Below are 12,535 nucleotides of genomic sequence, written 5' to 3'. Positions count from 1 at the left end.
CAAAGTTATTACATTCAAGTTACAAACCCAGTCTCCCTCCCTCCTTTCCTCTCTCTTTCTTTCTTTCTTTCTTTCTTTCTTTCTTTCTTTCTTTCTTTCTTTCTTTCTTCTCCCTTCCTCCCCTCCCTCTCTTCCTCTCTCCCTCTCTTCCTCTCTCTCTCCCTCTCTTTCTCCCTTTCTTTCTTTTCTCTTTTCTTTCTTTCTTTCTTTCTTTCTTTCTTTCTTTCTTTCTTTCTTTCTTTTTATTTAAACTCAATTTAGTTAACATATAGTGTATTATTAGTTTCAGGTAGAGTTTAGTGATTCATCAGTTGCATATAACACCCAATGCTCATTCCATCAGGTGTCCTCCTTAGTGCCCATCACCCAGTTACCCCATCCCCCACCCACCACCCCTCCAGGAGCCCTCAGTTTGTTCCCTGTAGTTAAGAGTCTCTTATGGTTTGCCTCCCTGTCTGCTTTCATCTTATTTTATTTTTCCTTTTCTTCTCCTATGTTCATCTGTTTTGTTTCTTAAATTCCCACTTGCAATGGTGTGGATGGAACTAGAGGGCATTACGCTAAGTGAAATATATCAGTCAGAGAAAGACAAACACCATATGATTTCACTCAAATGTGGAATTTATGAAACCCAGTCTACTTTAAACTTTCTGCCCTCATCCCTCATTTCCCCGAAACAGATTCTAAGCTTTGGGAGTTACTTAACACTACAGCATTGGTGGGGAGGAAGGTTCACTCCTCCACTTTGATACACCTTCTCTTGGTCTCCTCTGATATGCATAATGTCCTGTGGTGGCATTTGTCATCCTTATCTGTCTCCACATCTGCTAGGATTGACCCATTCCAGTTATGGATTTTTCTTAACAGGCTTCAATTCACTTTATGTATGCATGTATGCATGTATGTATGTTTATATAAATCTATGTGGTGGCCATTGCTGGAGGCTGGGTCCTCTGCCCAGAGACTCTGGTGTGGGCCTTTACAAGATGGTCAGTGAATTCCTAATAGGGAGACTTGGTGGACACAGTCTTTTTCGAGAGGTCAGGGGTGAGATAGCTGTAGGTCTTGAAAATGACATCTAAAGTGGCCATGGCAAAGCTGCCCAGGGTGGCAGGGCAGCCCCTGGCCAAGGTATAGCGGTCGTAAATACAGGCCATCATCAGGATCTTCCTGGGCACAGGGTCTGAGACAATACCAGTGCCTCTGGGGACAGGGGTGGCCCCAGCACAGAGCCCCAGCGGCCTGTCATCTTGCATGGGACAGTGTGGGGCTTGCCGATCTTGCTCCCCAGCAGCCCCCACACTGACATCCAATACAGACACTACTTTGGATTGATGACTTTCCTTTGAAATTTCATTGTCATCGTTACTTTAAAATTTAATTAACCAGTAAACATCATATATTGATAATTTTAAAAGGTCATTTTAAAAAGAAGTAAGATTACAACAAAGGGTAAGAAGGATAATTCAAATGATGGTTGAATATACCTGGAGTGGAATCAAGCTCACAAATAAAACATTTAAGATTCACAAATCTAATGTTTTTCTTTAAATTCAGTATCAATAATCAAGTTTCAGGGGAAAAAACCCCCATAATCCATTAGAACAAATGAATGCTATTAGAATTGTATTGGTTCTATGGGCTTTTTTTTTTTTACATTTAGTTCATATTTGTTTTATCACTGCAGAAACGTTGTAAGCAAGAGTTCATATCTAGTTGTATAGTTGAGATAATATAACACATAAGCAATGTATAAGTCAACACGAATACTTTTCCCCTTCTGTTTGTAAGTCAAGTTGAAATACCATCTAGATCCAGCACTGGTATATCCTCAAGAGATCTGAGTACACATGTTCACCCAGAAACTCGTACATAAATTTTCATAGCAGCATCACTGATAATAATTGAAAGTGGAAACAACCCACGTACCCAGCAATGGATAAACAAAAAGTGGTATATCCATACGGTGGACTATTATTTGGTCATAAAAATGAACAAAGTGCAGTTAGGTGGAAGAACCTTGAAAACATTACACTAGATGAAAGAAGTCAGTCACAAAGGAAGACATAATATACGATTTTATTTACATGAACTGTCCAGAAAAGACAAGTCCGTGAAGACTAAGAAAGTACATTAGTAAATTCACGGAGCTAGGGATGAGAACATGAGCCCTGGCTACAAACGGACACGAGGGATCTTTCTGAAGTGCGGGAATTGCTCTAAAATTGGATTGCAGTATTGATTGCAAAATTCTCTAAATTTACTAAAAATCATTGAATTGTATACTTTAAAAGGATGAATTTTATGGTATGTGAATTCTATCTCAGTAAAACTGTTATTAAAAATGCCAATAGTCTAGCTCTCTTCAAGACATCATACCAGCCATTTCTAATAGTACTTATTAAATGAAAAATAATCAAAGCAGTGTTAGTTCTTTATATTTACAGAGAGATTTACATTTTAAAAACTGCTTTGCACACACAGTATCTCATTCGAAATTCATAAAAATATAATGTGAGGGCAGGGTGCCTAGGTAGCTCAGTCAGTAGAGTGTCTGACTCTTGGTTTAGGCTCAGGTCACGATCTCATGGGTCATGAGATCAAGTGCCCCCAATAGGCTCTGTGCTCAGCAGGAAGTCTGCTTGAAATTCTCTTCCTCCGTCTCTCCCCACCCAACCCCCACGCTCTCTCTTTCTACAATAAATAAATCTTTAAAAATTGTAAATATATATATGTATATAAATATATATGATATATATAATGATATATATATACACTGATATACACACACACAAACACACACATATATATATATATATAATGTGAGAGGTATCATCATCTCAATTTTACATATAAAGAAATTTGGTGATCATCGGACAGTTTAAGTAACTTGTTCATTCTCATACATCAATCATTGCATGGCTGGAACTTGAACTCAGACCTTACAACTCAAAATATTATGCTCTGGCTCTTATAGAGCAATCATGAACCCCGTAGTTGGTTTGGGGAAGAAACAATCATTGAGAATTCTATTAAAGTGTCAGAAATAAACACTTTTTAAGTAGCACTATCTCTTTGCTTTTCAGAGATAATAAGTGGAATGTTCACCAAGGTATCTGATAGCTCTTCCAAAATAGTCTTGGGAAGAAGTTTCATCATCTGTGTACAAGGATTAATTGGTTATGTTCTATTCTAAAATAATAATAATTTTAAAAATAATACATAATTATTAATTTCTCCAAACCTAATTAGTGAGAAAATGATGCTGCCTCTAAGTCTTAGGGACTCAACATAGACTCCAGGGAAACCATTTAAGCCTCTGATTGGGGGTTTATTTTCATAGACACTCACTAGCTCAAGGGTAGAAACATAGAAACGTAAGATAAGTCTAAAGGCCCCAGGACCAAGCCAGTCTCTAGGATCCTTTCTCAATAAGGTGACCCAGAAAAGCATCTATAAGTGGTTTCAGAAGAACAGAAGAGAATAAGCCTGCATTTGACTTGGACCAGAACACAGTTTACATGTGGGGTGTAAGCCTGTATTTCTTTCTTTTTTTAAATTTTATTTTAGAGAAAGAGAGAGAGAGAGTGCATGAGGAGGAGCAGAGGGGGAGGGAGAAGAAAGGGGAAAGGGGAAAGAACCCTAAGCTGACTCCTTGCTGAGCATGGAGCTCAACTCGGGGTTTGATCTCATGACCCTGAGATCATGACCTGAGCTGAAACCAAGAGTCAGACACTTAACTGACTGAGCCACCAGGTTCCCCAAGGTTATATTTCTTTTACATAGTTTGCTTTCTCTCTCTCATTTTATCTTTCCCTATTGCTCTCTCTCCTCTCTGCCCTTTCTGTTACATCTCTTCTTTACTCTGTTTTGTTCACCGTTCGCTCTTAGTGAACTAGTTACAATGTTTTCACTCTTTCTTTATGGAAAATAAGTAAACAAAAATGTATTCATTTCACCTTCACATTAACCTGCTCGATCACAGATGTCATGTTATCATCTTTCTAGGCTGAGTAGAGATTCTTTTTTTTTTTTTTAAAAGATTTTATTTATTTATTCAACAGAGATAGAGACAGCCAGCAAGAGAGGGAACACAAGCAGGGGGAGTGGGAGAGGAAGAAGCAGGCTCATAGCGGAGGAGCCTGATGTGGGGCTCGATCCCACAACGCCAGGATCACGCCCTGAGCCGAAGGCAGACGCTTAACCGCTGTGCCACCCAGGCGCCCCCCTGAGTAGAGATTCTTTACCATTTTGATGGTTGTGAACTCTTTTAAGAACACAAGAATACTATTGGACATTTCCCCAGAAAAATGCATGCGTGTGTGTGTGTGTGGGGGGGTATCTCCCTCTTCATAATAATGCTGGAAATGATGCCATGGGATTAGGTGTAACTGAGAATCACACCTACCTTGTCTACGACACTGGGCAAATTTCTTTGTTCTTGATTTTCACCTCTTCATGTAATATTCGAAGCACAAACTGAGATCATCTTTTTGCTTCCTTCCAGAGTGAATCATCTAAGATTTATTCTGCATGAGTTCCAATATATAAGCCTGCGCTATGGCCCTCTTTGGTCTCATGATGATAAAGACGTCTCTATAGTTAAGGAATTGTACTATGGAATTAACCACTGGACCCTTAAAATTTGGGCTCCTGGATTGTTAAATATCCCTTAGCATAATTGTTCTAATGCATTTCGGTACTTGATGAAGAGAAGACATTTGAAGTCACTAACTTAACACACTCACAGTGTATTGTTTCTGGAGAGTCATTCACAGGACTAGCATGGCTTAATGTATCGCTTTGTGGAATTCACTTCAATACTATTGTGCAGGAAGTTAGCACTCTTCTCTATGTCCAGTGAAGCGTTTGACTCACCCTATGCAGTTTACGCCACGCAACTGTATAAGGCTTTTTTTTCTCCTCTCCAACATAGAACCTGGACTGAGCTCTAAAAAACTTAGAAATAATCATCTCCTAAAATAGACCTACCATAATCACGTGACTCACACTTAGCCCAAGAACTCATACGATCTCTATTTAACTCCAGAAATTACTGCCTGCTAATCTTAACGTAATTTGGCAAATTACTTAACCTTCTATGACTCAGTTTACTCTTCTATAAGTCAGGAAGAATAATAGTATCCACTACAGATGGTTATTAAGAGGATTAAGTACATTAATGTCTATAAAGGGCTTAGAGTAATGCCTTTCTGGCTGAGAGTGAGTGCTGGATGAGTGTTATTTTCATTTGTTTATTTAAATACACTGATTTTAACAGTGTATCTGAGCCACAGAATAATCTGGGGAGTGGTGGGGGGATGGAGTGAAAAATGGCCTCAGAACTCCAGACGCTTCTCAGATGCTCCCAGCTCGTTTCTTGTGTCCTATCTTGTGTTCTATCTTCAGCACTCTTCCACTTCATACATTCAAGGAGTAATCTTCCATTTTTCGTTACGTGTCTAGCCCTGAGCTTTTTAGATTCAGAGTCATGCGTCCAACTGCTTTCTAGACATCATCTGATATTCATTCTATAATTCACTTAATTCCATATCTCATTTAAAGCACTACCATCCACCTAGTCTTTCTATTTTTTTTTAAAGATTGTATTTATTTGTTTTTGAGAGAGCACATGAGGCAGTGGGGAGGGGGAAAGGAGAAGCAGGCTCCCTGCTGAGCAGGGAGCCAGACACGGGCTTGATCCCAGAATCCTGGGATCATGACCTGCGCCAAAGACAGATGTTTAACTGACTGAGCCACCCCAGCATCCTTAGTCTTTCTATTATTTAGTAAGACATTAATTCACTTTTTAAATGTATGTGAATTTATCATTTTTTCCTCCCTTGCCTGGGTGGTTGCTTTAGATTCTTATCTCACTAGCTCTAACCTATTCCCCCTGTAAAACCCTATACACTGTTATCAAAGTCATTTATCTCAAACATGAAGCTCCTAATTTTGCATCACTGATTTAATCCAAAGATTTTATTCCTTCATATAGTGCCTCTTACAGCATGTACCCTGGATACTCTTTGTGAAGACTTCCCGCAAAACCCCAACAGAAAGTATTAATCATAACTATAACAGACATATATCTTTAATGCTATAATTATTACACTGTATCATATTTATTTATTTGCTTTGATTTTCCCTTTAGTCTTTGTGATCCTTTTTTTTTAAAAAATTAATTACTTATTTGAGAGTGAGAGACAGAGCACAATTAGGGAGGAGAGGGAGAAGCAGGCTCCCCGCTGAGCAGGGAGCCTGATACTGGGCTCTATTCCAGGACACTGGGATCATGACCTGAGAGGAAGGCAGATGCTTAACCAACTGAGCCACCCAGGTGCCCTTATGTGATCCTTTTGTTTTCATTTTTAGAAATACTTTTTCCCCTGAATTTTTTGTATTGTGGTAAGAACACTTATCATGAGATCTACCCCTTTAACAGATTTTCAGCTGTATATACAGAATACTGACTCTGGGTGCAATGCTGTACAGCAGATCTCTAGAACTCATTCACCTTGCTTAAACAAAACACGATGCCTGTTGATTAGTAAATCCCCATTTCCCTATGCTCACCTGGCAACTACCATCCCACTCTTTGGTTCTATAAATTTGACTGTTTTAGATACTTGATGTAAGTGGAATCATTCAGTGTTTGTCCTTCTGTGAACGGCTTATTTCACATAGCCTAATATCCTCAAGGTCTAACCACGTGTCACGTTACAGAATTTTTCTGAGGCAGGATAATATTCTATTGCGTGTATATACAACATTTGCTTCATCCATTCACTTGTGGTGGCTATTTGTGTGTGTGTATGTGGGGTCTTGTAGGTTTCCTATATAGAAGATCATATAATCTACAAAATTTTACTTATTCTTTTCCAATTTGGACGTTTTGCTGCTGCTGTTGTTGTTTTCCGTTTGTTTTGTTTTGGTTTTTGTGTTTTTGTTTCTTTTGTTTTTTGCCTAATTGCTCTGGCCAGAAGTGGTATCACTCGGCATCCTTACCTTGTTCTTGCTCTTAGAGGAAAAGCTTTCACGTCATGGAATTTGTTCTTTCTCAATCTCTTTTGGAGCAAAAAACAAAAAAAACAAAAAACAAAATTCTCTAGAAACTTATAAAATATTCTATCTTTGCAGTGACTTTCTTTCTTTTTTTTTTAAAGATTTTATTTATTTATTTGACAGAGATAGAAACAGCCAGCGAGAGAGGGAACACAGCAGGGGGGAGTGGGAGAGGAAGAAGCAGGCTCCCAGCGGAGGAGCCTGATGTGGGGCTTGATCCCATAACGCCGGGATCACGCCCTGAGCCGAAGGCAGACGCTTAACCGCTGTGCCACCCAGGCGCCCCTGCAGTGACTTTCTTAACCCATAGGATACAAAAAAATGTGTATATACATTTGCACGATATTAAATGGAACCCCCAAGTATAGTTAAATTGAGAGACATTACATATAATCTAGATCTCTTCTCTACTGAGATCAGGAAAAGAGTCTCCAACTCTTAGTCAAGGAGAATTTACTACTTTTTTGGGCAGATTCTCTTACCAGTTTCTTCAAAGTATGTGTGTGTATATATATGTATGTATATATATATATATATATATATATATATATATATATATATGTTTGTGTGTGTGTATCTATCTATCTATCTATCTATCTATCTATCTATCTATCTATCTATCTAATCTGTATGTGTGTGTGTGTGTGTGTGTATTTCTAGTGGGCAAGTACTTAAAGATGGATACCAGGAGGCCACATGATTAAAGGAAGGTCATCCAGAAAAGAACAGAGTGTACACCGGATGACAGAGTAAAAATCCACAAAGATGCTTTAAAAAGCTCAGGTGGTGTGTAAATATTAAAATGGTGAAACTGGGTACCTTTAAACTATATATGTAAGGACCTGTGATTTTGCAGAAACAAAATAAAACAAGAAAAATTAATGGTTCCAGCACTAAGCAGAAACCAAGATGAAAATCTTCCTTATAGTTTTACATATGAGAAAGTTCAATTTTAGGTCACAGTGTTCTCAAAGTTGCTTTAATTGTTCTTGAGATGTTTGAGGGGTCGACTGAAATAAAGAAGCACTAACATTCTTTGCTGCATGGCTGTCTGGAGTGTTGAGCAATAATAGATAAAAGGATAGAATTAACATAAGAATGGTCTGAGAGAAACTCAAGAACCACCTGGCAAGGATGTTTATGGAGACAACAAAATTAAAAAGTCAGTGATTGAGCTAAATTATCGTTAAGGCCCTTTCAGTTCAGAGAATATATTGATTTTTCTTATATTTGCATTTCCATAGTTCTTTTTTCTCTTTTTCCAGTTATGGTCTGATGCACTTAGAATCCTTGGGTTCCACTCCTGAATCTGTCATGATTTGTATCTGAGAACCTGAGCAAGTTATTTAACTTCCCTGAATCGTCATTTCTTCATCATCTATGAAATGGAGATATTACACCTGACTTCTGGGATTCTGTTCAAGTGTCAGAGAAAATGGTTATGAAAATTCCATGTCAACTATAAATGTGCCTAATCCATTGCCTCCTCTTTTCTCTAATTTTATCCTTCCTTTGTCTTCCCTGTCCTTTCTCAGCTCTCAAAACTTATACACTTTTTGCCATTTGCTCTTCTCCATCTCATAATAATAAAATAATACCTGTCTATATACCAGTCAAGTTACCTCATTGTGTCCTCACCCCAGAGACCATACGTCCTTCTGGGGCAGTCCAAGTAACAATAAACACTATCTTTTCACTGATAGAGCCTATGATTATGTTTCCCTTTATGAATCTACTGGTAGTAAGCAGTGCGATTTCATTCCTTGGGTCGTTAACTTCTTGTCCTTCTTCCTCCTTCCCAGGATAAAGCCTAACTTCCATGGCGATGGGGAATCACACTTCGGTTACAGAGTTCATCCTGCTGGGCATCCCACACACAGAGGGGCAAGAAACCACGCTCTTTGCTGTGTTCTCCTTCTTCTACCTCTGTACCCTCCTAGGAAATCTGCTTATCCTTGTAGCTGTGACATCTGATCCCCACCTCCACACTCCTATGTATTTCTTTCTTTGTAACCTCTCTGTGCTGGACATCGGCTTCTCTTCTGTGAGCACCCCAAAGATGTTGGCCAACCTGCTGGTGAGGAACCGAGTCATTTCTCTGGGTGGTTGCATGTCTCAGGTCTTTTTCTACCATTTCCTAGGCAGCACCGAGTGCCTGCTCTACACGGTGATGGCTTATGACCGATTTGCTGCCATCTGCCACCCACTGCATTACACCATCATCATGAATCACCGGGTGTGTGCCCTGCTGGCTGCCGGCACCTGGTTTACTAGCTCTTTTCATGCCACAATTCTCACCACACTGACCTTCCAACTGCCATACTGTGGGTCTAACGAGGTAGACTATTTCTTTTGTGACATTTTCCCTGTAGTCAAATTGGCCTGTGGTAACACCTTCATCATAGAGACGGTGAGCTTCACCAACATCGGCCTTGTGCCCATGACATGTTTTCTCCTCATCCTTGCTTCTTATGTCCGTATTGTCATTGCAATCCTAAAGATGCATTCTGCTGAGGGGAGGCGCAAGGCAGCGTCCACCTGTGTCTCCCACCTCTCAGTGGTCACACTGTTCTTCGGGCCCTGTGCCCTCATCTATACCCAGCCATCTTTGACTGAGGTGCTGGTAACCCCAGTGCAAATCTTTGGCAATGTAGTCACCCCCATGCTGAACCCCACAATCTACACTCTGAGAAACAAAGAAGTCAAAGGAGCCCTGAAAAAACTGGCTGGGGGCCAGATTGCTTCAGAAGGTCACTAGTCCCCTTGTGGGTAAAGCTGTTTTTTTTCCTTCCCATTTGTGTATTAAATTAATTAAAAAAAATATATATCCATGACAGTTGTAAGTCTTTCTGCCATGAAGACAACTGAACAGCAATTCTAACTGATAGAAACCTGTGACATAATCCCCATCTAACAGACAGGGATCAATAAACATTTTCTCTAAATGTCCGGATAGTGTATATTTTAGGCCTTGAGGACTATATTGTCTGAAACTGCAAATACTGAACTCTGCTATGACAGCATGAAAAGTGCCATAGAAAAGCATAACAACAAATGGATGAGTCTTGTTCCAATAAAACTTCACTTATACAATCAGGCAGCAAAAAAGATATGCCCCATAAGCCACAGTTTGCTGATTTCTATCACAGAGGTTAGTTGAATTTGAGAACACTTTTCTTCAAGGCTATATGGATAATGGTTGAAGAGTGGGATTTCACGTGGGCTGGGTACCACCAGGGCCCAAGGCGAATTACTGACCAGGGACAGAGGGTGAAAGGGTGGATGATAAGGGACATGGGGACACACCCCCACTGTGAGAAAACTCTGTAGCACCTCAAGTAGACCTGAGAAATCTTCATGGCAGCAGGGCCATCTGGATGTGATCCATGCTGATGCCACTGCTCCTGTGTCCTCGTGGCCAGGTTTCTTAGGCATGAAGGTCAATGAACATTATTCTTGCTCATACAAGCAATCTCCACTAACCTCCGAAATTTCTCAGCTTCTGCCTGTTAGCATCAATCACTGCATTCGTTTTCCATCCATCAAACACCAAGAGTGATTGGGTAGGCACCTTGGAATATGATTTTGACAAGTCTACCAGAATCTGTCACAAGCTAGGATTATCGCATCAATTTAGCGGGGTGCTAGACAGAGTGAACTTGCTCCTGCTGCCTGTAGCCTGACTGCTCGGTACTAAAGGACACGATGTGTGGTGTGTGTATGGACGTGAGGTGCTGTGGCTCGTTCAAGTGGTGGGACCAGACCCTTGAGAATAATCCCACAAATCATGGGGTTTTGTGCTCCCCTCTCTTCACAGAGAAACAAACTGATGGGCTGTGGTGATAGTTCTCTAGGAGGGACCATCCACCTGCATGTTTTAATTATTTTCTATCTACTTTGGGAACCTGACTAGTTCTTATTAAGGAACTGGGCTCTTAGGGTTGTACTAGCAAATAGAATTGGCCTTGGCTTGACAGAGAGATAGGTAGATCGCCTTCTTTCTAGCTATACTGAGGTAACTTCTTCTCTCCTAGTTACCCATAAAAGCAACCCCCTAAATCTCCATGGTGTCAAGCCCCCAAAACTTTCAAAGGACTTAGTATAATGGGGTTCTTCTATTGACATTCCTAATTCTCTGGATAAATGTAAAATATATATTTATTCCAAAGGACAGAGCCAAAAGTTACAGAATACTTTGGCATAGTCACACCAACTACTGATTTTGACCTTTTCAAGAAAGGTTGTTATGAATCATGGCTGTTTTGGGCTTGGGTGGAAGTTTGTAATTACCCTAAGATGTTTTTGTCCATTTATATGCCCTAACATATAATGAAATTTTAAAATTTATTTGGTGAATAAACCAAACATAACATAATACAACCTGTTAAAAATTATGTATCAATAAATTGTGTGTTGTTTTCCATAATCAAGAAATTAACTGGATGCATTCTTTATTGATTGGGAATCAATATATGTATCTTATCTATTATTTATATTGTTTTGGTATCCAAAACAAATTTAATAATATGTTTTTATTTATTGCAGTTTTAAAAATTATTTGTATTGTGAAATATCTTTCATACTTTAAAAATATTATAAAATTTAAAGAATACTCATATTTTTCAGCCAGTACAGAAAATAGAATATAATCTAGAGGTTTCTTTTGTGTACTTCTGTTATCCTCATTCTCACACATGTTACTAGCAAGGTGTTCTTGTTAAGGAAATACCTTTATTTTATTTTATTTATGAATTTAGCACTATGTATGCATCCCTAAACAACATATTGTACAGTTTTTTTTCTGGTTTTGAAATTTGTTTAAATAGACTCATACATGATTGCCTTTATTCTTTTCAAACTTGTTTTTGAGATTCACTGATTTTGACACATATGGCTGAAATTTTACATTTTATTATTTCTTTATTCATTCTGTTGTTGTAAGGCATGTAGGTGGCTTCTAATTTGTTTTGAACATTCTTTTGCATGTGTCTAGAGCACAGGTCAAAGAGTTTCTCTAGAAGATGCATTCAGGAGCAGAATGGCTGAATTGGAGGATATTCAAATAGCAAATTTGCTAGGTAATGCCAAACTGCTTTCTGAAGTGCTTCTAAGAATGAAAGCCACACCCTCAGTGGACGAGAATTCAGAGCATATCTCATGATTGTCCACACTTTGCAATGATGTTCTTCGTAATACTTGCCAATCTGATGTTGTTAAATTGTGGCCATTGTATTCTCAAATCACAGATACTCAATTACCTATAAAGTTGAGCAACTTCCCCTATGTTTAATGACAGTTTGGGTTTCCTGCTTTGGGAAATTTAGGTTATTTTCTTAGTTCAGTTTCCTGTTTAGTATTTTGACTTTTATAAAATTGATTCACAGTAGTTCTGTATGTATCCTAGATACTGGTCTTTTATGGATAATATGCACTACAAATATCTTTTCCTAGCTGTGGCTCCTCTATTAAC

At 39.0% G+C, this 12,535-nt stretch overlaps 2 protein-coding genes across 2 annotated transcripts; one reads left to right on the top strand and one right to left on the bottom strand.

Moving 5' to 3' along the window:
* Positions 1-1,001: 1,001 nt before the first annotated feature.
* On the bottom strand, positions 1,002-8,886 carry LOC148108800 (uncharacterized). The gene is made up of 2 exons (XM_087868025.1): positions 8,704-8,886; positions 1,002-1,343 (listed from the first exon to the last, which is right to left on the bottom strand). Exons 1-2 carry the CDS (start codon positions 8,884-8,886, stop codon positions 1,002-1,004), a joined length of 525 nt encoding a protein of 174 aa, XP_087724151.1.
* LOC123792397 (putative olfactory receptor 10D4) lies at positions 8,885-9,823 on the top strand. The gene has a single exon (XM_045797550.1). It carries the CDS (start codon positions 8,885-8,887, stop codon positions 9,821-9,823), a length of 939 nt encoding a protein of 312 aa, XP_045653506.1.
* Positions 9,824-12,535: the final 2,712 nt, after the last annotated feature.

Source organism: Ursus americanus, chromosome 16 (genome assembly GCF_024610735.1).
Source record: "Ursus americanus isolate L20-20 chromosome 16, mUrsAme1.1.p, whole genome shotgun sequence".
NCBI lineage: Eukaryota > Metazoa > Chordata > Mammalia > Carnivora > Ursidae > Ursus > Ursus americanus.
This window is presented reverse-complemented; position numbering and strand designations above follow the sequence as displayed.